This window comes from Pseudophryne corroboree, chromosome 5 (genome assembly GCF_028390025.1).
Source record: "Pseudophryne corroboree isolate aPseCor3 chromosome 5, aPseCor3.hap2, whole genome shotgun sequence".
Classification (NCBI taxonomy): Eukaryota; Metazoa; Chordata; class Amphibia; order Anura; family Myobatrachidae; genus Pseudophryne; species Pseudophryne corroboree.
This window is the reverse complement of record NC_086448.1, coordinates 542523218-542549940: the sequence shown is the minus strand read 5'-3', so window position 1 is coordinate 542549940 and position 26723 is coordinate 542523218. Positions and strand designations below refer to the sequence as shown.

Sequence of the window (26723 nt, the reverse complement as noted above, 5' to 3'; positions counted from 1 at the left end):
ACACACAGCAACACCCAGGCTGTGCATCACTCACAGCAGCACCCAGCCTGTGCCCCCCCCCCCCCCCCACACACACACACACACACACACACCATCACCCAGTTTGTGCCACACATACACAGGTGCCTAGCTGAAACACAGTAACACCCAGCCTGTACCTCAGATCCCGGGTATCTGTGTTGGGCACTGACAGAGAGCGGGGTCTGAGCAGGGACAGGTGACAGCAGAACACACTGAGGTGACAAGGAGAAGGAGGAGAATTAGGCAGTATCAGACTGGGGTATGAAGGACCCATCGGGGATGTAACGTAGAACCGGCCCTAACCAATATGATGCCCTAGGCAAGATTTTGGCTGGTGCCCCCTAGCACCGCCATTAGTTCTGCCTCTGACCCTTCACCCCTTTCCCAATACCATCACCCCTCACCCTTAGCAGTCCTCATTTTGGTGTTCCTATCCCCTTTATTTGAAATAGGAGCAGTGCGCACATTCGGCGCACAGCCCAAAAAGGGGTGTGTTTTTGCAGGGAAGGGCCATGGACATGCAATAGTACCCCAATTCAAATTACGCCACACAGTAGTGCAACATCATTCACATGTTATCATGCGATAGTGTCCCTTATTCACGTCACATCACACAGTAGTACCACTTTACTTATATACGTTACTCCTCACAGTAATGCCCCTTATTCACATTACATCACACCATAGTGCTCTTTATTCTCATTAGACCACACAGTAGTGCCCTTTACAGCACACAGTAGAGCACCATACACATAAAGCCACATATTGGTAATGCATTTGTACACATAATACCGCACAGTAATGCCCCTTACACATATGACACACATTATTAATGTCCTTTTAAACATAATTCACATTACACATTATGCCAACCTTTATTAATGCTCTTATACACATAATGTCCCTTACATGTATGCTGCACATTATTAATGCCCTTATACACATAATGACACACATAGAGCCCCTTACACATTTGCCGCACAATATTAGTGCACTTATACACATAATGACATGCATAGTGCCCCTTACACATTTGCAGCACATTATTAGTGTATTTATATACATGACACACATAATGCCCCTTACATATATGCCAAACACTACTGCACAACCAACCCACCCGCACACAGCACTCACATGGCCGCTAACACTGTGACCTCTGCCTCTGCATGAATACAGATGTGTCCTCATACATCCTGCCTTAATATACCATGCAGCAGGAGATGCTTGGCATGAGTCAGCTGGCAGCTCTGCTAACATCAGGCCCCTTTTTTTAGGTGAAAATGCCTCTTATTTGAATTACTATGTTGCGATGAGCTTCTGCTGATTAAAAATGATATGCAGCATGGCATATTATGTGTGCGAGTGTGACTGTATCTGCATGCGAAATGCTATGTTACAGTGATTTCCAGGAATGCACTGTAACGCAGCATTTCATATGCAGATACAGCCGTGGTCAAACACAGAATATAGGCATGCCGCATATCATTTTAATCAGCAGAAGCTGCTTGTGCCTATTTTGCCTATGTCTAGGGCTGGCCCTGGGCCCACTAAATGCCAATGGGGCACCTTGCAGTCTCATCTTTCTAATGATGTTGACAGAAAAATTGTGCCACAAAGACTAACTAGAGTCATTGCTTTTTCTGTGCATGTGTTTGCAAAGCGAAATAGGATTACCCAATGTTACATTGCGATTAATCATTCTGGGAAGATGATAGAATAAAATTATAACATGAGAATCTACATTAATTTCAAGGTTGTCCAGTCATGCATTTCTTTATGTATTAATGGTCTAGTTGCAGACTGGTCAAGTCCACCTGCTCTGTACTCATTCATCTTTTCATCTCCAATGCTAGTGCTCATGGGACCATTAACCCCTCTGTAGGATTACAATCTATTTTGTCTCCTCTTCTTGGCCTTTTTTCATTTGCTGCATGAAACGTGTCAAATTCTGAGACCACTTTCCTGTATCTTTTTAAAATTATTAGTTTTAGTCACTTTTGGTCTGGGGCAACAAACTATCTAAAAGGAAAAAACTTGATAATGCATATATCCATTTTGTTGAAATATATATATATAATATATATTATATATATATATATGTGTGTGTGTGTGTGTGTGTGTGTGTGTGTGTATGTGTGTGTGTATGTGTGTGTATATATTAGCCTCTTTTAAATTTGATTGTATCAAGCAGCCAATAAGTGCAGACATGACATGTTTACAGGGCCGGTTCAGGGGCTTTTTGCGCCCTGGGCGGCAATAGGGTATGTGGCTTCATACAGGGGGCGTGGTCAGTTACGCCCCCTGTACAGTAGTAGCGCTGCTGAAATGATGTGTAGTGCGTGATGATGTCATCGCGTACCGCACAGCAAAGGTCCTCTCCACGAAGGGAAACTAGACGCGTCACAGCGGGCAGCGGCAGCGGGACACAGCGAGCAGCGGGGGGCACAGCAGCAGTGGATCTTGCCCTGGTGCAGCGCACTCCAGATGGCGCCGGCGCCCTCTGGATGGCGCCGGCGCCCTCCGGAAGGCGGCGCCCCGGGCAAAAGTCCTGCTTGCCCGTGGCAAGATCCGCTACTGCATCTTTACAAGGTGTAACGGGTGAAAATCATCCCACATATGGCATTATACAGTAGAGAGCAACACATTTACCCATGCACAATATAGCATTATAGAGAGCACATATAGCATTATAGAGACCACATATGATGTTTACCCATGCACTGTATGGCACTATAGCGAACACATATGGAATAATAGAGAGCACATATAACGTTTACCCATGCACTGTATATCATTAGAGAGAGCACATATGACATTATAGAGAGCCCACATGGCATTATAGAGAACAAGCACTGTATGCAATTATAGAGAGCATATATGGCATTATCGAGAGCACATATGGCATTATCGAGAGCACACATGCATTATAGAGAGCACATATGATGTTTACCCATGCACAGTATGGCATTACAGAGAGCATATTTGACATTATAGAGAGCACATATGACATTACAGAGAGCACATACTGTATGACGTTTACCAATGCACAGGAAACACTGAGACAGGTTGGTGTGTCACGTTATAACATTCTCTTACCATGTACACAGGAATCATAATAAGTTATTATGAAACTTTATTTTCTGGACAGAAACAAAACTGCACCATCAAGTTTTTGATGTACAGTAGTACATCACAGTAGTTACAGTCTGGGGGGAATAATGCAAATAATGACATTTCTGTGTTGAGTATGCATTCTTATGTGTTAGCTCTTAACAAAGGATGGAAATGCAGATAACAATATTACATTTTAAATTCTCATTGCATGGTCTGTGACTGTGACCATAGATAACACATTCAGGCTACGGGTGTAGCACCAAAATATTGTCACACACACACACCTAGTGTAGACCTAGCAACACATAAATCATACACTGGGTTTTAAATATATTTTTGAAACTTGGCAGCTGCAGTATATAGTCCTAGTGTATTGCACATAAGCAGCCAGTGATCCTGATGTACCATGTATGCTGCAGACAGCAGAGGCGGATTTAGACTTCATGGGGCTCTAAACAAGGCAATGATTTGCGCACCTCCTTCCTCAAACAATCCCCCCCCCCCTCCAAGTCAGTCAGTGGATATCGCCCCCCTGTAATCTCTCATCACTTTAGACAGGAGATCGGGGATGATAACATTTGAATTCCCTCATAATGTCTGCAGTAGCTGTGATACTTACACATATAATGCCCACAGTAGTTGTGCCACTTACCCATATAATACACATAGTAATGCCCCTTACACACATAATGCCCACAGTAGCTGTACCTCTTACACACATAATGTCCACAGTAGTTGTTCCTCTTGCACATATAATGCCCACAGTAGTTGTGACCCTTACACACATAATGCCCACAGTAGTTATGACCCTTACACACATAAGGTCCACAGTACTTGTGCCCCTTACACATATAATGCCCACAGTAGTTGTGCCCCTTACCCCTTCCCCTTTAGGCTGAAGCCAGCGGAGGAAGCTGGCCATACAGGAAAGGAGAAAGACTGCTCCTGCAGTCTGTTTCAGCACCGCCACCTGCCAGTTTAACAGGAGGTGCCGGGAGCATGCAGAAGGCGTCGGGGGCACTCAGGAGGCACTGAGACCAGGAGGCAGGACAGTCCGGCACTGCACTACAGTGTTCAAACTTAAAATAAACTACAACTCCCGACAGCCCTTGCCAGGAGCAGTTCTGTAACTAGACATTTTGGTGCCCTGTACCAGAAAAAGAATTGGTGCCCCCTCTCCCACCATATTTAAAATAGCGGCAGTGCGCACCTTGAGGCCTTTGAAGTAGAGGTCCTTATACACATTACACCACAGTAGAGCCCCTGATACACATTATTCCAGATAGAGCCCCTGATATACATTATGCCAGGTATAGCTCACATTATGCCAAGTAGAGCCCCTGATACACATTATGCTAGGTAGAGCCCCTGATACACATTATGCAAAATAGAGCCCACATTATGCCAGGTAGAGCCCCTGATACACATTATGCCAGGTAGAGGTCATATTATGCCAGGTAAAGCCCCTGATACACATTATGCCAAATTGAACCCACATTATGCCAGGTAGAGCTCCTGATACACATTATTCTAGATAGAGCCCCTGATACACATTATGCCAGGTAAAGCCCACATTATTCCAATTACAGTCCCTGATACACATTATGCCAGGTAGAGCACACATTATGCCAGGTAGAGCCCCTGATACACATTATTCCAGGAAGAACCCATATTATGCTAGGTAGAGCCCCTGATACACATTATGCCAGGTAGAGTCCACATTATTTATGATTTTTATTGAATAAGCAAAAAGCTTATAATTTAAGGAATTGAATTAATCAAATTCATCCTTTTTTATATACTAGGGAACTATTAAAGGTTAACTTTAACTATTCTATTCACACATTACACATGTAATTAACTATTCTTTAATTTAACAAACGAATGCTCCCCAATAAATCAGTGTTCCGTAAGTGACTTTAAACAGTTTCAGTATTGGTTCTTTATGCATACTTAAGTTCATATTTTGTTCTGGCTGGTAAGGACCTACATCTCTTTTTCTGAAGAGTCCATATAACTCCAGGTGCATGTGTGTGTCCCCTTCTGAGCGCACAACTTTACCTGACACAGTACACGCTGCAAGAGTGGTAAGATGTGGGAAGGAAGAAGGACCACACAGTGCACCCACCAAGCTGCAGCGCTGTCCGTCTGTGACAAGTAGCCTCCAGCAGCCCCAAACTACTGAGGACACACATTGTTGTGCAGAACTGCGGGTGTTGCTGGCAGTTCTGCACCCACAGTGCATCTGCGCTGTGTGCTAGTCACCACTGGCACACACCTGGTTACAGCTTCGGCTGGGAGTTCCCAGCAACAATGGCTGCTGGACGTTCTAGTTTATTTTTGCTGGACACCGGCGACCCATCACAGATTAAGCCCTGTTGGTTAGCCCCTGGGATCCGTCAGGCCCTAAGCAACCGCTTTGGTCACAATGCGGTAAATACTCTACTGGCATACAGGAACAGACAGGGTATATAAAAGGCAGCAATGTTCACAGTCACAGATTAGATAGATACGTAAATATTCTCTTATGTCGCTATTGTATGTGCTTTCTAATAGCAGTACCACCCCATAGATCTCAGTGAAAAGCTCCCATCAGTGTGAAGGGGAGGTCTCTCCTAGTGATGCTGCCCTGTATGTGACATGACCCACAGCCTGGGAGAGTGGAGATGAGTACAACCATCCTCCCCATATTCATTCAATTAGGGACACTAGAAAACTTGGAAAAAAAATGTACATTGCACTACACACCCTGCCATAAAATCAGCAGTGTCTTACTCCTGGCTGTAATGCAGGTATGGTTGGGAGAGAGCTTATACACAGAGGTGTAGCACTCATTGATGGGGGTGGGGGAGCAGCAGGCAAATTCTCATGTCTGGAGCAGAGCAAAGTAAAGGGAATAACGCCAGACCTAGCATGGCACCTGGGATAGCTCAGTCTTTCTCCTGTATGGAGCTGCTGCATTGTGTGACTCCTCCTCCCACCTCACTGACACGATTAGCAAATTATCTGTTGAAACCCACAGACCAGCTGCATGCCAATGTATTAAGTGAGGCAGTGCCTCAGTACACTTCCTCCTCAACTAAAGGGGCGGGGGCTTAAAGCAGTGAGGCCTGTAAGGGAATTATAAATCCTACCTAAATCCATCTCTGTACATATTACTCAGCCTAGAACTAATCCACAATGCTGCCATCTGAGCCCCCTATCTTCCTGGCCTGGGACTCCTGTGCTGGCAGTCCCACCTTGATGGCGGCCCTGCAGATCTGTGAAAGCTTTCTCCAATGCAACGTTTTTTTTAAGAGGCCCAAGCCCCAGTTACGCTCATATCCTCCCCAATATAGCTAAACAATGCAAGAACATTTTACTGTAGTACTGTACATTTAGTTTTTACCAATTTGACAGTTGTCTGAATAGTATATCAATTTAATTTATAATCACTATGTGAATAAATCAATATGCATCCAGACTGAAAGGAGCCCTTATAGACAAAAATTTTTCTCATGGAGCTATATGGCTCTTGCATTATTAATGCAAATGCACCACAGAACACTAATTGATCTTTTCTATAACAGACGCTTTAATGTATCATTTGTCTAAAATAATTCTGTTTCGACTGCATTAATGTCTCTGTATATACAACGTACAAAAAGTCACTACGTCATCTCAGTAATGCTGCTCACTCGGTTGTACCCATATTGTGGAATTCTCCCATACCTTCAACAGGGATGCGTTTGACATACTGTTGGTCGGGATGATGGTGGTCGCCGGAATCCTGCCAACCCTCAAGAGGCCAGTGCCGGAGCACCAACAGCCGACATCCTGCAGTTGAGTATCGGGTGGGGTTTAGTGTTAGGGCCCGGTAGGGGGGACGTTAGGCACTAGTTAGGCACTAGGGAGGGGAGCTGACAGCTCCGAAGGCTAGCCCTACCTGAAACCCCCGGAGGGTTAGTGTAGTAAAGGGGTAAAATACTAATTTACCCCCATCCGGTGTCGGGGGTTCTCACTGTCGGGGTGTCGTTGTCAGTCATGTGACTGCTCTTCAAAACCCCACCCACACGCAAGGGTTGGTTCCAAAAACTAGATTATTTTATGTCTACGGAAGATATTCTGTTGTCTTCTGCAGATAAACTTTCTGATTTCACCAGCACCTGGTTTCCTTAGTTAGAATGTAAGTCCTCTACTGTTTATAACACATATGTCTGCGTCTCAGTCTGGTATATAAATTGAGCTATTTCAAAACTTGCAACACTTTCTCATTACCCGTCCTAGGTTATCATCTCTCCTCCATAGGGGAGCCTCTTGATGATCCCTCATACTCTGGTTCCTCCGTCCCTTATCCAATTTTCTCTTCTTTCTTTTTCTCCTATTGGTCTCCTTTGAAACCCATTAACAGCAATCAATCAAAAATGCGTTATTATATTGATCGCACTCCTGTATTTTATTACTGTTATTTCTTACGATTTGTACTATGGAGTGTCATGTCTGTAATGACTGTATACAATTTCTTTTAGCTCTTGATTCTCTAATAAAAACAGATTACAAAAAAATTGCATCTGGATATTTATGTTACTCTCAATTCTATATAATAATATTACAGTTACCCCTTAACAGGAACAAACTGGGGTTAAAAATCAGCTTCGGCATTCTTTCCATGCATGGAAAAAAGGGGAGTTACAGGATATGGCTGTAAAGTAGCCTGTGTGCAAGTACCAAAGGACTCTGGAGAGCTGCAGACGTGTGTCTTTACCAGATTGGACAATGGCTGCTGAGGCACTTCCAGAATAACAAGTGAATGAAAGTGATGCAGCTTCCGACATCCACATTAAAGCAACAATGCTTTTGTTTATGCTTTTTCAAGTATAAACAAACAATAAACAGGTGTCTGGGTGTAAGACAGGGTTCACTACGATCTGCCGGCGGCCGGCCTCCCGGCGACCAGCATACCGGCGCCGGGAGGCCGGCCGCCGGCTTACCGACAGTGTGGCGAGCGCAAATGAGCCCCTTGCGGGCTCGCTGCGCACGCTACGGGCACGGTGGTGCGCTACGCGCGCCACACTATTTTATTCTCCCTCCAGGGGGGTCGTGGACCCCCACGAGGGAGAATAAGTGTCGGTATGCCGGCTGTCGGTCTCCCGGCGCCGGTATGCTGGTCGCTGGGAGCCCGACCGCCGGCATACTGAAGACCACCCGTAAGACATTGTAACAGATGTTAAATGAAGAGACAGAAGGGCTAATTCAGACCTGATCGCTGCTGTAAGTTTTTGCACAGTGGGTGATCGGGTCTGAACTGGACATGCGTATGCACCGCAATGCACAGGTGCAACAGACCGCAGCAACGGGGATCGCCGGGCAGCGATGGGATGGTGCGAAAATTCTGAACACACCGGCGATCGCAAGGAGATTGACAGGAAGAGGGCTCAAGGAGTCAAGGAATGTCTGGAAAAACGCAGGAGGGACCAGGCATTTGGAGGAGGGTTTCTGACGTCAGCTCCGACCCCGATAATCACACTGGAAGAGGAAGTCCTGGTCTGCGCAGAGACTGCACAAAATTAGTTTGTGCAGCTCTGCCACACAACTGAACGCACACTTGCACAGCGAATTCCCCCTCCCCCTGTAGGCAGGCGACTACCTGATCGCAGGGATACAAAAACGCACCCTAGCGATCAGGTCTGAATTACCCCCAGAGTGCAGTGTGCATCACAGAACAAACATAAACTGAAAAATGGGAGAGATTATTAGTTCTAGAATTTTGGATTAGGCCTAGTAATTCTCCCAGACCTGGTGACTAGGAAAGTGGCTACTGATGTGGCTGGTGTCTGAATGGGCTCTCTGTTGGGCAGGTGTGTGGGACTGTTATACACCCCAATAGAAGCATCTTCAGGGGACTCACTGTCCATGATGATGGGTGTTCTGACACCCTCAGTCGGTGTAAGGTGAGGTGGAAGTGTCGTCTCACACACCCACAGGAGGGTGCATGTTGCTCTCATACAGGCACCATCAGGTGGCACTACATACTGTAGCTGTTGGGCCTGTTGGAAGATCCCTGCACAGCCCCGACTCAACCTCAACAGGAGTCTGGATGTGGATGGTCTGTCCAGGTGACAACAGTCTTAAGCAATGTGATTTTTTTTCATGAGTGGCTTTGAGCCACAAGCTGAAGTTCTGCAGTGCGTCCAACACGTTCTCAATTTATGGTCTAAGTTTAAACTTCTGGGTGGAAATGATAGTGCTGATGCATCTGGACAGAAGGCATGGAGTAGTAGGTCCAGATGGAATAGAAGTCATCTGAGGAAGGATATCACATCCGAAAACGTGTTTAAGCAGCAAAAGGGGACTCTGGAATAATCGGACCTCGCAGCACCAGGAGTACTTCCATTGGCTCTCTCAGTATTGAGGACTGTAGTGTGTCATCTGGCTCTTTGAAGGACTTCTATTCCATCTGGACCTACGTGACTGTTGGGGAGGCTAACCAGAGAACTGGTGATATATGCTTATGTGCTCTGTCTCTATGTGAGTGCATTGTTATAGTAAATATTTACTTTTTACAAACGGAATTGCACTATATTCATCTTTTTAAGCCCTAGTTATATGAAGACTTTCCTGTTGACCCTATGAGGGTGATATACGCTGACTCATCTGTATTTATGTGAGTGGGACCAATAAATTAAGTTTTTCTTTATGGTGCCATCTCTTATTTGCACTATCGTATTGTTTTTCTCTTCCGAGTTATAGGAAGTAAAATCTCCAGTATGGAAAAAAATGATTTTTTTATGAATTTAAGAGTGACATCTTTCACCTATTTTTATCTGCATATGTGTAAGCCATTCATTGTATAAAGGTTTTTAATGGTAGCGCCACGAGTGGCCACTTTCTATCAATACATTCTCTTGTCAGCTGCCATGCTTTCTCTGTCAGTAGTGACAGTAGCTGGTGCCTGGCAGCTCTTCCAGTCACATGTTACCTATTGCTGGACGCCTCGCATGCTACATAGCCACAAGTGTATGAACTGTGTAGTATACAGGTTAGATGTACCACTCACTGATGAAAGTCTGGAATTCACCACTAACCATAATATGAATCCACTAACACAAGATGATCCTTCCCCCTTTATTCAAAGACATCTGCAGCAATGATGGACCAAGGGAGGTCAGGGACCTCATGGAGATTGTTTCCTTGGCACGATGGGCACATAAATTATTGAAGGGGGCACAGGCAGACAACTTGCTCAATGTTAGCAGCCATAGAGGGACAAATAGTGCATCCTTCACCTGCAATATGGAGTGCCCCTGATGAGCTTGCTGAGCATAGAAGCCTTGAAAGGCATACAGCATCACAAAACACTGACTATGCAGGAAAATGCCATCTGAGAAGGTCAATTCATCACAGAAGGCAAAGAAAGACTTGAGGTCATGAGACAGTTCCTTGGTGGATGAAAGCCAGCCATAAAGGACAACATGAAACAACTATTGGCAGTGATCATTCCTGAGAGCCACATGACACTGTGGAGACTTGAGGGACACTGTGGTGACTGGAGGGACTCTGTGGAGGCTGACTGGAGGGACACAATGTGTCTGGAGGGACACAATGAGTCTGGAGGGACAATGTGGGGGCTGGCTGGAGGGACAATCTGGTGGCTGGAGGGATACTGTGGAGGCTGGCTGGAGGGACCCCAGGTGGGCTGGTGGGACACTGTGGCACTGGAGAGACACTGTAGTGGCTGACTGGAGGGACATTGTGACTGCTGTAGGGATACTGTGGGGGCTGGATGGAGGGACACGGTAGGGGGGGCGCTGACTGTACAGACATTATAGCACCGGGAGGGACACTGTGAGGCTGGATGGAAGTGGGGCTGGAAGGAACTGTGATGACTGGCTGGAGGGACACTGGCGGCTGGCTGGAGGGACATTGTGGAGATTGGAGGGACACTCTGGGGGCTTGCTGGGGAGATACTATGGTGGCTGGCTGGAAAGGCACTGTAGTAGCTAGAGGGACACTGTAGGGCTGGAGGGACACTGTAGGGCTGGAGGGACACTGTGGCTGCTGAAGAGACACTGTGGGAGCTGGCTGGTGGGACAGGGAGACAATGTATCGAGTGGCTGTAGGGACAATGTTGGCATTGCCTAGAGGGACACTGTGGGGAGCTGGCTGTAGAGACATTTTATCAGGTGATGGTACACTGTAGGCCTGGACGGACACTCTAGCAGCTGGAGGGACCCTGGTGGCTGGCTGGAGAAACACTGTGGGGGCACACTATGGGGGCTGGCTGGAGGGTGACTGTGTGGGCTGGCTGGAGGGACACTGTGGCGGCTGGCTGAAGGAGCAATGTGGTAGCTGGAGGGACACTGTGGGGCTTGAGGGACACTGTGGCTGCAGGAGGGGCATTGTGGAAGCTGGCTTGAGGGACACTGAGGGAACTGGCTGGAGGAACATGGAGGTAGCTGGCTGGAGGGACATTGTGGAGGCTGGCTTGAGAGACACTGTGGAGCTTGAGAGACACTGTGTGAGCTATAGGTACACTGTGTTAGCTGGCTGATGGGACACTGTGGTGGCACTGTGGGAGCTAGAGGGACACTGTGGTGGCAGGCTGGAGAGAGACTGATAGCTGGCTGGAGGGACACTGACTGCTGGATGGATACTGTGGGGTCTGGCTGGAGGGATACTACGAGGGCTGGCTGGAGGCACACTGTGAGGGCACAATGTGGGGGCTGGCTGGAGGTACACTGGTGGCTGGCAGGAGGGGCACTGACTACTGGAGGAAAACTATGGGGGCTGGCTGGAGGGACACTGTGGTGCTGGAGAGACTGTGGCGGCATGCTGGAAAGACTCTGGTGGCACGCTGGAGGGACACTGACTGCTGGATGGATACTGTGGGGGGGGGGGGGGGCTGGCTGTAGAGACATTGTAGCACCTGGAGGGACACTGTTGGGCTGGATGGGACTGTGGTGGCTGGCTGGAGGGAGGTACATTGGCAGCTGGCTAGAGGGACACTGGTGGTTGGCAGGAGGGGCACTGTGGTAGCTGGAGGGACAATGTGGCTGCTGAAGGGCACTGTGGGAGCTGGCTGGAGGAATACTGTGGGACTAGAGAGACACTTTAGGAAGTGGCTGGAGAGACACTGAGGGAGCTGGCTGGCTGGAGGGACATGGTGCGGCTGGAGAGACACTGTTGGGACTATCTGAGGGTCACTATGGTGGCTGGAGAGACCAATGGGGCTAAAGGGACACTGTGGAAGCTGAACGGAAATTGTGAGGGCTGGCTGCAGGGACACTGTGGGGCTGGAAAGAAACTGTGGGGGGGCTGGTTGGAGGGACACTGTGGGGTACTTTGCGCACTGGTTGGAGGGACACTATGGGGCTGGCTGGAGGGACACTGGTGGCTGGAGGGTAACTATGTGGCTGGAGGGACATTGTGATGGATGGATGGATGGATGGATGGATGGATGGATGGATGGAGAGACACTGTGGTCGCTGGACAGACACTATAGGAACTGGCTGGAAGGACATTATGGTAGCTGGAAGGATACTGTGGGACTAAAGGGATAATGTTATGGCTGTTGCAGCTAGAGGGACTCTGTGGAGACTGGAGAGACACTGTGATGGCTGGCTGAATGGAAACTGGGGACTGGCTGGAGAGACACTGTACAGACTGGCTGGACAGACATTGTGGCAGCTGTGGGGGAACTGTGGGGGCTGGCTGGAGGGACACTGTCGCAGCTGGAGGGAATCTTTGGGGGCCTGCTGGAGGGACACTGTGGGATCCGGAGAGACAGAATGGGTAATGGCTGAAGGGACACTGTGGGAGTTGGCTGGAGCGACACTGTGGCAGCTGGAGTGTCACTGTGGCAGCTGGAGAAACACCTTGGGGCAGTAGGGACACTGTGGCAGCTGGAAGGACGCTGTGTGGGCAGGCTGGAGGGACACTGTGGAGATGTAGAGACAGGATGGATTGGCTTGAGGCTCATTGTGGTGGATGGAGAGACACTGTGAGGCTGGAGGGATGGTGTATTGGCTGTGGGGACAATATGGGGGCTGGCTAGAGGGACACTGGTGGCTGGAGGCACACTATGGTGACTAGCTGTAGGAACACTGTTGCTACTAGAGGCAAACTGTGGGGGCTGGCTGGAGGCACACTGAGGCAGCTGGCATAGAAGCTGAGCATAGAAGCCTTGAAGGGCATACGGCATCACAAAACACTGACTATGCAGGAAAATGCCATCTGAGAGGGTCAATTCATCACAGAAGGCAAAGAAAGACTTGAGGTCATGAGACAGTTCCTTGGTGGATGAAAGCGAGCCATAAAGGACAACATGAAACAACTATTGGCAGTGATCATTCCTGAGAGCCACATGACACTGTGGAGACTTGAGGGACACTGTGGTGACTGGAGGGACTCTGTGGAGGCTGACTGGAGGGACACAATGTGTCTGGAGGGACAATGTGGGGGCTGGCTGGAGGGACAATCTGGTGGCTGGAGGGACACTGTGGAGGCTGGCTGGAGGGACCCCAGGGGGGCTGGTGGGACACTGTGGCACTAGAGAGACACTGTAGTGGCTGACTGGAGGGACATTGTGACTGCTGTAGGGATACTGTGGGGGCTGGATGGAGGGACACGGTAGGGGGGGCACTGACTGTACAGACATTATAGCACCGGGAGGGACACTGTGAGGCTGGATGGAAGTGGGGCTGGAAGGAACTGTGATGACTGGCTGGAGGGACACTGGCGGCTGGCTGGAGGGACATTGTGGAGACTGGAGGGACACTCTGGGGGCTTGCTGGGGAGATACTATGGTGGCTGGCTGGAAAGGCACTGTAGTAGCTAGAGCAGGCATTCCCAACCACGGTCCTCAAGGCACACCAACAGTGCAGGTTTTAGTGATATCCAGGCTGCAGCACAGATGGTTCAATCAAAATAACTGAGCTACTAATTAAGTCACCTGTGCTGAAGCCTGGATATCACTAAAACCTGCACTGTTAGTGTGCCTTGAGGACCGTGGTTGGGAATGCCTGAGCTAGAGGGACACTGTAGGGCTGGAGGGACACTGTGGCTGCTGAAGAGACACTGTGGGAGCTGGCTGGTGGGACACTGGGGCAGGAGAGACAATGTATCGAGTGGCTGTAGGGACAATTTGGGCATTGCCTAGAGGGACACTGTGGGGAGCTGGCTGTAGAGACATTTTATCAGGTGATGGTACACTGTAGGCCTGGATGGACACTCGAGCAGCTGGAGGGACCCTGGTGGCTGGCTGGAGAAACACTGTGGGGGCAAACTATGGCGGCTGGCTGGAGGGTGACTGTGTGGGCTGGCTGGAGGGACACTGTGGCGGCTGGCTGAAGGAGCAATGTGGTAACTGGAGGGACACTGTGGGGCTGCAGGAGGGGCATTGTGGAAGCTGGCATGAGGGACACTGAGGGGACTGGCTGGAGGAACATGGAGGGGGCTGGCTGGAGGGACATTGTGGAGGCTGGCTTGAGAGACACTGTGGAGCTTGAGAGACACTGTGTGAGCTATAGGTACACTGTGTTAGCTGGCTGATGGGACACTGTGGTGGCTGGCTGGAGGGGCACTGTGGGAGCTAGAGGGACACTGTGGTGGCAGGCTGGAGAGAGACTGATAGCTGGCTGGAGGGACACTGTCTGCTGGATGGATACTGTGGGGTCTGGCTGGAGGGATACTACGAGGGCTGGCTGGAGGCACACTGTGAGGGCACAATGTGGGGGCTGGCTGGAGGTACACTGGTGGCTGGCAGGAGGGGCACTGACTACTGGAGGAAAACTATGGGGGCTGGCTGGAGGGACACTGTGGTGCTGGAGAGACTGTGGCGGCATGCTGGAAAGACTCTGGTGGCACGCTGGAGGGACACTGACTGCTGGATGGATACTGGGCGGGGGGGGGGGCCTGGCTGTAGAGACATTGTAGCACCTGGAAGGACACTGTTGGGATGGATGGGACTGTGGTGGCTGGCTGTAGGGAGGGACACTGGCAGCTGGCTAGAGGGACACTGGTGGTTGGCAGGAGGGGCACTGTGGTAGCTGGAGGGACACTGTGGCTGCTGAAGGGCACTGTGGGAGCTGGCTGGAGGAATACTGTGGGACTAGAGAGAAACTTTAGGAAGTGGCTGGAGAGACACTGAGGGAGCTGGCTGGCTGGAGGGACATGGTGCGGCTGGAGAGACACTGTTGGGACTATCTGAGGGTCACTGTGGTGGCTGGAGAGACCAATGGGGCTAAAGGGACACTGTGGAAGCTGAACGGAAATTGTGAGGGCTGGCTGCAGGGACACTGGGGCTGGAAAGAAACGAGGGGGGGGGGCTGGTTGGAGGGACACTGTGGGGTACTTTGTGCACTGGTTGGAGGGACACTATGGGGCTGGCTGGAGGGACACTGGTGGCTGGAGCTGTGATGGATGGATGGATGGATGGATGGATGGAGAGACACTGTGGTGGATGGACAGACACTATAGGAACTGGCTGGAAGGACATTATGGTAGCTGGAAGGATACTGTGGGACTAAAGGGATAATGTTATGGCTGTTGCAGCTGGAGGGACATTGTGGAGACTGGAGGGACACTCTGGGGGCTTGCTGGGGAGATACTATGGTCGCTGGCTGGAAAGGCACTGTAGTAGCTAGAGGGACACTGTGGCTGCTGAAGAGACACTGTGGGAGCTGGCTGGTGGGACACTGTGGGGCAGGAGAGACAATGTATCGAGTGGCTGTAGGGACAATTTGGGCATTGCCTAGAGGGACACTGTGGGGAGCTGGCTGTAGAGACATTTTATCAGGTGATGGTAAACTGTAGGCCTGGACGGACACTCTAGCAGCTGGAGGGACCCTTGTGGCTGGCTGGAGAAACACTGTGGGGGCACACTATGGGGGCTGGCTGGAGGGTGACTGTGTGGGCTAGCTGGAGGGACACTGTGGCGGCTGGCTGAAGGAGCAATGTGGTAGCTGGAGGGACACTGTGGGGCTGGAGGGACACTGTGGCTGCCGGAGGGGAATTGTGGAAGCTGGCTTGAGGTACACTGAGGGGACTGGCTGGAGGAACATGGAGGGGGCTGGCTGGTGGGACATTGTGGAGGCTGGCTTGAGAGACACTGTGGAACTTGAGAGACACTGTGTGAGCTATACGTACACTGTGTTAGCTGGCTGATGGGACACTGTGGTGGCTGGCTGGAGGGGCACTGTGGGAGCTAGAGGGACACTGTGGTGGCAGGCTGGAGAGAGACTGATAGCTGGCTGGAGGGACACTGACTGCTGGATGGATACTGTGGGGTCTGGCTGGAGGGATACTACGAGGGCTGGCTGGAGGCACACTGTGAGGGCACAATGTGGGGGCTGGCTGGAGGTACACTGGTGGCTGGCAGGAGGGGCACTGACTACTGGAGGAAAACTATGGGGGCTGGCTGGAGGGACACTGTGGTGCTGGAGAGACTGCGGCGGCATGCTGGAAAGACTCTGGTGGCACGCTGGAGGGACACTGACTACTGGATGGATACTGTGGGGGGGGGGGGGACGCTGGCTGTAGAGACATTGTAGCACCTGGGAGGACACTGTTGGGCTGGATGGGACTGTGGTGGCTGGATGGAGGGAGGGACACTGGCAGCTGGCTAGAGGGACACTGGTGGTTGGCAGGAGGGGCAATGTGGTAGCTGGAGGGACACTGTGGCTGCTGAAGGGCACTGTGGGAGCTGGCTGGAGGAATACTGTGGGACTAGAGAGACACTTTAGGAAGTGGCTGGAGAGACACTGAGGGAGCTGGCTGGCTGGAGGGACATGGTGCGGCTGGAGAGACACTGTTGGGACTATCTGAGGGTCACTGTGGTAGCTGGAGAGACCAATGGGGCTAAAGGGACACTGTGGAAGCTGAACGGAAATTGTGAGGGCTGGCTGCAGGGACACTGTGGGGCTGGAAAGAAACTGTGGGGGGGCTGGTTGGTGGGACACTGTGGGGTACTTTGCGCACTGGTTGGAGGGACACTATCGGGCTGGCTGGAGGGACACTGGTGGCTGGAGGGTAACTATGTGGCTGGAGGGACACTGTGATGGATGGATGGATGGATGGATGGAGAGACACTGTGGTGGCTGGACAGACACTATAGGAACTGGCTGGAAGGACATTATGGTAGCTGGAAGGATACTGTGGGACTAAAGGGATAATGTTATGGCTGTTGCAGCTGGAGGGACATTGTGGAGACTGGAGGGACACTCTGGGGGCTTGCTGGGGAGATACTATGGTGGCTGGCTGGAAAGGCACTGTAGTAGCTAGAGGGACACTGTAGGGCTGGAGGGACACTGTGGCTGCTGAAGAGACACTGTGGGAGCTGGCTGGTGGGACACTGTGGGGCAGGAGAGACAATGTATCGAGTGGCTGTAGGGACAATTTTGGCATTGCCTAGAGGGACACTGTGGGGACCTGGCTGTAGAGACATTTTATCAGGTGATGGTACACTGTAGGCCTGGACGGACACTCTAGCAGCTGGAGGGACCCTGGTGGCTGGCTGGAGAAACACTGTGGGGGCACGCTATGGGGGCTGGCTGGAGGGTGACTGTGTGGGCTGGCTGGAGGGACACTGTGGCGGCTGGCTGAAGGAGCAATGTGGTAGCTGGAGGGACACTGTGGGGCTGGAGGGACACTGTGGCTGCAGGAGGGGCATTGTAGAAGCTGGCTTGAGGGACACTGAGGGGACTGGCTGGAGGAACATGGAGTGGGCTGGCTGGAGGGACATTGTGGAGGCTGGCTTGAGAGACACTGTGGATCTTAAGAGACACTGTGTGAGCTATAGGTACACTGTGTTAGCTGGCTGATGGGACACTGTGGTGGCTGGCTGGAGGGGCACTGTGGGAGCTAGAGGGACACTGTGGTGGCAGGCTGGAGAGAGACTGATAGCTGGCTGGAGGGACACTGACTGCTGGATGGATACTGTGGGGTCTGGCTGGAGGGATACTACGAGGGCTGGCTGGAGGCACACTGTGAGGGCACAATGTGGGGGCTGGCTGGAGGTACACTGGTGGCTGGCAGGAGGGGCACTGACTACTGGAGGAAAACTATGGGGGCTGGCTGAAGGGACACTGTGGTGCTGGAGAGACTGTGGCGGCATGCTGGAAAGACTCTGGTGGCACGCTGGAGGGACACTGACTGCTGGATGGATACTGGGGGGGGGGGGGGGGGGCTGGCTGTAGAGACATTGTAGCACCTGGAAAGACACTGTTGGGCTGGATGGGACTGTGGTGGCTGGCTGGAGGGAGGGACACTGGCAGCTGGCTAGAGGGACACTGGTGGTTGGCAGGAGGGGCACTGTGGCAGCTGGATGGAATCTTTGGGGGCCTGGTGGAGGGACACTCTGGGATCCGGAGAGACCCAATGGGGAATGGCTGAAGGGACACTGTGGGAGTTGGCTGGAGCGACACTGTGGCAGCTGGAGCGTCACTGTGGCAGCTGGAGAAACACCTTGGGGCTGTAGGGACACTGTGGCAGCTGGAAGGACGCTGTGGGGGGCAGGCTGGAGGGACACTGTGGAGATGTAGAGTAAGGATAGATTGGCTTGAGGTTCACTGTGGTGGATGGAGAGACACTGTGAGGCAGGAGGGATGGTGTATTGGCTGTGGGGACAATATGGGGGCTGGCTAGAGGGACACTGTTGGCTGGAGGCACACTATGGTGACTAGCTGTAGGAACACTGTTGCTACTAGAGGCAAACTGTTGGTGCTGGAGGCACACTGAGGCAGCTGGCGGAACACTGTGGTGGCTGGCTGGAGGGACATTGTGGGAGCTGGCTGAAGGGACACTATGGGAGCTGACTAGGGTTGACTCTGGCTGCTGGAGAGACACTATGGGGGCTGCATGGTGGGACACTGAGGTGCCTGGCTGGAAGGACACTGTGGATCTAGAGGGAAAGTGTGGGGACTAGCTGAAAGGACACAGTGGCGGGTTACTGTAGGGATTCTGATGGCTGTAGGGACACTGTAGTGCTGTAGAGACATTGTGCGGCTGGAGGGACAGAGTGATGGCTGGAGGGACACTGTGGCGGCTGTAGAGACACTGTGTGACCTGGGGGACAGTGTGATGGCTGTAAGGATACTGTGGGGGCTGGCTGGAGGGCACTGTGGAGACTAGCTGGAAGGACACTGTGGGGACTGGCTGGATGGACACTGGAGGAACTGGCTGTAGGGACACTGGGGTTTGCTCAAGGGACACTGTGGAGACTGGCCGGAGGGACACAGTGGGGGCTGGCTGGAGGGACACTGTGGAGGCTGGCTGGAGGGATACTGTGGAGGCTGGATGGAGACACACTGTGGAGGCTGGCAGAAGACACACTGTTGGGACTGGCTGGAGGAACATTGTGGGGACTAGCTGGAGGGACACTGTGGTCGCTGGCTGGAGGGACACTGGAGGGCCAGGATGTAGGGATATGGAGGGCTGACTGTACGGATACTGTGGTTTCCTGGAGGAACACAGTGTGGGCTGGTTGGAGGGATACTGTGGGGGCTGGCTGGAGGGACACTGTGGAAGCTGGCTGGAGGGACACTGTGGAAGCTGGCTGGAGGGGCACTGGAAGCTGGCTGGAGGGACACTGGTAGCTGGCTGGAGGGACACTGTGGAGGCTGGCTGGATAGACACTGTGGGTTCGAGGGACACTGGGAGTCTAGCTGGTAGGACACTGTGGGCGTTGGCTTGGAGGGACAGTGTGGTGGTTGGAGGGACACTGTGGGGACTGGCTGGAGGGACACTGTGGGGATTGGCTTGAGGTACACAGTGGTGGCTGGATGGATAGACACTATGAGTTTCAAGGTACACTGGGGTCTAGCTGGTAGGACACTGTGGGCACTGGCTGGAGGGACAGTGTGGTGGTTGGAGAGACACTGTGGGGGCTGGATGGAGTGCACTATGGTGGTTGGCCGGAGGGACACTGTGGGGACTGGCTGGAGCTACACTCTGGGGCCTGGCTGGAGAGACATTGTGGAGACTGGCTAAAGGGACACTGTGGGGACTGGCTGGAGGGCCACTGTGGTGGATGGCTGGATAGACACTATGCGTTTTGAGGGACACTGGGGTCTAGCTGGTAGGATACTGTGGGCGATGGCTGGAGGGACAGTGAGGTGGTTGGAGGGACACTGGGGGTTGGCGGGAGTGCATTATGGTGGTTGGTTGGAGGGACACTGTGGGTGCTAGCTGGAGTGCACTATGGTGGTTGGCTGGAGGGACACCATGGAGGCTGGCTGGAAGGACACTGTGGGGACTGGCTGGAGGGACACTGTGGGTCTAGCTGGTAGGACACTGTGGGCGCTGGCAGGAGGGACAGTGTGGTGGTTGGAGGAACACTGGGGGCTGGCTGGAGTGCACTATGGTGGTTGGCTGGAGGGACACTGTGGGGGCTGGCTGTAGGGACACTGTGTGGACTAGCTGGAGGGACACTGGGGGGCTGGCTGTAGGCACACTGTGGGGGCTGGCTGTTAGGACACTTTGGTTTGCTGAAGGGACACTGTGGGGGCTGGATGGAGGGACACTGTGGGGGCTGACTGGAGGGACACTGACCACTGGGCACTTCTCTTATTCATCTTCATATGGAGTGTGGCTAGCACTGACCATTGCGCACTTCTCTTATTCATCTTCATACAGAATAAGCATTTTCCATAGCAGTACAGATATGACTTTTTGTGGAGGTGATTATTGATGTGAGACAAAGGGGTGAAGAAGGTGCATTAGTAGGAAAGGAACACAGACTATTTCAATACTAATACACTATTCAATTTTGCACTAGTTCCTTTCTGAAGTTATTCCAATATTGGGGATCATTCCAAGTTGTTCACTCGTTGCTGATTTTCGCTATGCTGCGTTTTTTTGCTAATTGCGCATGCGCAAGGCACGCAGGGCGCATTCGCTTAGTTATTTAACTTAGCAGTTTTGCTGTGGATCCTGCGGTGCTTTTCAGTCGCACTGCTGATCGGTGAATGATTGACAGGAAAGGGGCGTTTCTGGGTGGTAACTGAGCGTTTTCTGGGAGTGTGCTAAAAAACGCAGGCGTGTCAGGGAAAAACGCGGGAGTGTCTGGAGAAACGGGGGAGTGGCTGGCCGAACACAGGGCGTGTTTGTGACGTCAAACCAGGAACTAAACGGACTGTGCTGATCGCAATCTGTGAGTAGGTCTGGAGAAACTGCAAAGAATTATTTAGTAGCAGTTCTGCTAATCTTTCGTTCGCTATTCTGCTAAGCTGAGATACACTCCCAGAGGGCGGCAGCCTAGCGTGTGCAATGCTGCTAAAAGCAGCTAGCGAGCGAACAACTCGGAATGAGGGCCATTGTCCATTACATTGCATGAACCCTGTTTTTGAGCCTCAATGTTGCACACTGTAATTACAAGCGCATTGCAAGTAATATATTATAGAAAGCTTCACACACACAAAATTACCACATGTATAAAGACAGACCCCTCACTCTCACGATTAAGGGGGTCATTCCGACCCGATCGCTCGCTGCAGTTTGTCGCAGCGCAGTGATCGGGTCGGAACTGCGCATGCGCCGTCGTTGCCTAGTAATCGCCTCTGAGACCGAGGCGGTCGCTGGGCGGGAGGGGGCTGGACGGCGGCGTTAAGCCGCCGTTTAGGGGTGCGGTCCGGCCAGCGCAGGCGTGGCCGGACCGTTGGGGGGGCGGGCCACGGCGGCTGCGGGATGTCACACGCAGCCGCTGCGGTCCGGGGAACGATGAGTAGCTCCTGGCCAGCACGCTGAAGCTGCGCTAGTCGGGAGCCACTCTTGAAGTGCAAAGGCATCGCCGCTGTGCCATGCCTTTGCACTTCTGCGGGGGAGGGGGGGCGGCACTGACATGCGGTGCGGACTAGCCCTGTGCTGGGCGTCCCCCTGCATGTCAGTGTGAATGATCGAAGCTGTGCTAAATTTAGCACAGCTACGATCAACTCGGAATGACCCCCAAAGTTATGAGTACGGTTAAGATGAGCAGCATTTTAGGAGAAAATGTAAAAATACTTTTTATTGAATAGGATGACTCTAATGTTGAATGATATAGGACTTGATATGTTTACACTTTTGCACTGTGCTCTTCTGAAGATTTTGTCACCTCTCTGCTCACTGAAGGTACACTATGATGGCTAGCTGTGGGGGACACTGTGGCGGCAGGCTGGAAGGACACTGTAGGGTAGGATGGACACTGTGGCAGCTGGTTGCAGGGACACTGTGGCGGCAGGCTGGAAGGACACTGTGGGGTAGGATGGACACTGTGGCAGCTGGTTGCAGGGACACTGTGGGGCTGTATAGACACTGTGGGGACTGGCTTGAGGACATTTCAATATGGTGGGCATTAGTGTGCTCTAGCAAATAGCTGTACAGGTATCCTCAGTACTCTTCAAGTATCTTTCACGGTTGGGGAAATTAATCAAATGCGGTACATGGTGAAAGGTTCTGTAGTTTATAACATCCAATCAGAAGATTGCTTTTATTTTACAAATTGTACCAGAAGATCACAGTTCAATTTTTATCAGATGATATAGAATTAGAGCACATTTTATACATTTTGTAATGGTTCTATTATAAAAACATAGTGATTAGCCAGCACTTGCCAATATTGTACATACAACTCATTTGTAGTGTAATAATAGGAGCTTGAGCAATATTCAGAATGTTATGGCTGATAAATTATATTGCAACTTTTTTATATATATATATATATATATATATATATATATATAGTTTTGTATTTTTGGGACATAGAGCATGGAGTCATACCTCAAGACATTCAGGAGATAGTGATGCAAAGTTCTTCCAGTCTTCTAATGAGTAATGCTTGTGAATTGTAGTAAATAGTGCATGCTAAAAGACATAAGAATGAAAAAGTAAAAAAAAATTGGTACATGGTCAGGGAACCACTTTCTGCATAAGAGGTATTAAGGAACTTAGAGCCTGATTCTGATTTGTAAGATATTTCACAACTACAGGGAAGGGATCCGGTCTGGATCTCGGCGGTTGGGATCCTGGCTGTCGAAAATACTGACGCCGGAATCCCGACACTACTCGGCAGTGGAGGATTTACCACAAGGCAACCAAAGCAGCTGCTTAGGGCCCTGTTGGTTTCAGGGGACCTGCCGACAAGGCTGTATAAAGGGCATTTCCGGCTGATCACAAACTTCACCGAAATTGTCTGAGAACTGTCTGAGAACTGGGGTGGCTGAATACTCCCGGCAGGCTGTCAGTTATCAGACAACTGTTGGGTTCCGGCTCCAGCACATGCCTGTGTCTCCAGTCCTGCAGTACTGTGACACGTGTGTGTATGACGTCACATGCTTAGAGAGAGGAGCTGGGATGTGCAACATGAGGTCTTCCAGTGTACTTTATTACAGTATTTTTTTATTTTATATAACATCCACCTACTTCAAATTCCAATCAGACGGGAGTGGGGGATGGGAGGGTGGTGGTGGAAATTTGAACAATTTTATTACATTGTACAACATCCGTCCGCTACAGTTATGGCTGAGGCGGGGGGGGGGGGGGGGGGCACACACTCACTGGTGATATATCAATATGCTATTATATTCTATTTTAAGTACTACTGTGTATAGGAAATGCCTGCTGCAATCAGTGGAACACTGATACATAATCAGTACAGTCACACTGACTGAGGGATGTAATAATGTGTATTATAAGGGATGGGGGACCTGCTAGGCTGCTACAATCAGTAAGGGGAGAGAGGTACTCATATATAATGTAGTCAACAGCAATGTAATTGGGTGTAATAATAAGTATTATAAGGTATGGTTGCTTGCATTATATATCAGTGACACCCCCCCCCCCTCACTGATTGTAGCATGTCCTTATTATATCCATTATTGCACCCCACAGTCAGTGACTGTACTGACTATATATCAGTGCCTTTAGTGTGACTCCATTATACGAGGTCTGACAATTAAGTTAGTGAACTCACTACCGTGCTGTAGCGGATATACCACTAGGCAGCCAAAGCAGCCACAAGGGCCAACGGGTCCCAGGGGGCACGCCAACAGATCATGAAGTCGGGAGGGCATTTCTGATTTCTGCTGAATATGTCCGAGTGCTGGGCTGGCTAAATACTACTGGCAGGCTGTCAGTGACTAGATAGCTGCCAGGTGGCAGTTGCCTGCACTTGCCTATGCGCAGTGCTTACAGTACGATTTTAAGTGCACTAGTACAACTACCATATGCCTGCTATAATCGGGTGGGAGGCTGATTGGGGAGCATACACTGATGGTGGGGCATACTGAGGATTGTTTGAGGAAGGGGGGCACCAAATAGGTGTCTTTATTAGGGCCCCATGAGATCTAAATCTGCCTCTGCTACTCGGAATGCCCACATCGGCATCCCGATTAGGGTCACAAGCCTGGCCCTGGAATCCCAACCGCCGGGATACCGAATGAGCGGGTACAGGGCCGCCGGCTGTGGGGGGAGGGTTAATGTTAGGCTGTAAACAGAGAAGGGGGGGGGGGGTAGGTTTAGGCACCACCGGGGAAGGTTAGGGTTAGGCTGTGGGGGGGGGGGGGGGGAGGGTTAGCTTTAAGCTGCTAGGAGGAAGAGTTAGGGTTCAGGGGTCATTGCAGGGAGGTAAGTATACTTACCATCCTCCTGTCGGGACTGTCAACTTCGGGATGTCGCGATTGGTATTTTGACCGCCAGCATCCCAATTGCAAGCATTTCTATCTCAACCTTCAGGGAATGGCTGTGTAATACTGTACAAATATAGGAGGCGTCTGTAGGAGATAAATGCCTTGTGCATGGGTCTGTGAGATCTAAGCACTGCATTTGCGCTTACTCACACTTGCCATAGGATCTGGTCAGCTGGTTCCAGGAGGTCTGTGATGGATGACACAGACCCTGGGTCCAGAATACCTACAAATTGGGGACAACACCATTGGGCTTACATACAAATCTGAATCATGCTCTTATAGCAGAGCAGAATGACACAAATGATGTCTAGAATATGAAATAATGAAAGTGCTCTATATAAATATTATAATTCCACACTATGTTGCTATATTCTGACTTTATGATAAAATGTTTATCTCAGGCACTTTCAAGTTGTAAATCGCTGTGAAAGTCCATTCTTTTTGACACCATCTGACATCACTGTGACTGTGTTAGCATTCTTCCTTCATTTGGTGAGCACAAAAAATTATATACTATCCATTTGTTTATATAGTGTATTGAAACAATACATAACTCTTATACCCTTCAATCATAGCTTTATCCTTTAAATTTACCTTAGCTGGGCATTACTCAGCATAACCTCCACACAACATCAGCTGTGTACCTGGCTTCTCCCCAGTAGGGATGGCCATCGACCATCAATGTTTAACAACTATCCATGGGTTGCCACTGATGGTCAATGGTTTTGCCATTGTTGGCTTAGAGGCAGCAATGTTTTTTTCTTCCCTCGGCTCAGGGGCTTCACTCGGCCCTTTCCCTGGAGGCCTGCTAAGCCTCTTCCCCTTCCCAGACTGGCCGATGGCCTGCTGTTACCCACAGTAGGGGTGTCTACTGATGGGTGCAAAACAATGATGATTCCCCTTTTATGGTTACATAACTTACATGCCATCAATGTTAAGATCCTTCCCCAGTAATAGCCACTTGCAAAATGGAAGTATCCCCTGAATCTATTACAGGGTTTCTATGGGGGGCTGCTATATTGTGAGATTTACTTGCTGCATGTTAATATTTTGACAAAGTTGACATTCTCCTATTCTCATACTAATTACCAGGGCCTGATGGAGGGGTCCAGCGGGGGGCTTTTACCGTTCACCTTTCCCCTTACCTAGCAGTGCATTGGCTTCTGCCTGTCAGCCCACCATGCGCTGCCACGCCACACTGCAGTGGGTGCAGGGAATCTATCTAGCTATGTGGGGGAGGAGTGAAAATACTGCTCACACTACACCCTTGATCTTCTCCTGGCTGAGGGGCACAATACAGCACCCCCGTGGGACACGTGGCATCAAAATTTATATTTTGTTTTTTGTAAGGAGGCATGGCCACATCTCCTTATATTAGCATATCACCGAGGCCAGGACATCATCTCTATAGCCCTGCATATCAGCAGTATACACCACAAGCTGTTTACACTGTTGTAATCTAAACAAATTGGCTGATTCAACCATGCAAAATTGTTCTTGATTAAACCTTACCTTGCTCAAAGCCCTTGCCACTTCAAAGGTGCCCACAGTGTCCATATTAGCCGCAATTATGGGTATACCAGTATAGGTTTGTTTGGAGTTGCGGAATGTAAAGGTGCGCACTAGATCTACCTGCAAATAATACAAAAATAGCAGCAAATACATGAGGCAACAGATAAACAAATATGCATAAAAATCCAAGAACAGATTTATGTTACATTATTTATTAAAAAATGTGGTACCAAGAAAAGTAACACCTGACAGAATGACTTGCTGACAGTCAGGCTCTCTCTTGACCCTATATATTCCCTCCCAACTTCTCCGTTCTATATCCAACCCTGCATGCCCACCTCTAGCTCACAACTTCAAACTATCTCCACTGGCACAATTTAATTCTCCTCTAAATACTAGCTCACCAATCTAGACCGAGCCTCTCTCTTTAGTTAC

The 26723-nt window shown here is 50.5% G+C and overlaps 1 protein-coding gene across 3 annotated transcripts in view; it reads right to left on the bottom strand.

Annotated features, from left to right (window-relative positions):
- GMPR (guanosine monophosphate reductase) overlaps positions 1–26723 on the bottom strand; it is a 266998-nt gene that overhangs the window by 186299 nt on the left and 53976 nt on the right. For 2 of the 3 annotated variants that reach the window (XM_063923208.1, XM_063923206.1), the window contains exons 2-3: positions 26289–26408; positions 22870–22953 (exon numbers count right to left, since the gene is read on the bottom strand). The exons of the other annotated variant lie outside the window; for it this stretch is intronic. In XM_063923208.1, the coding sequence (XP_063779278.1) occupies positions 22870–22953; positions 26289–26408 (204 nt within the window). The remainder of the gene's footprint in view (positions 1–22869; positions 22954–26288; positions 26409–26723) is intronic. 3 annotated transcript variants of the gene reach the window in all.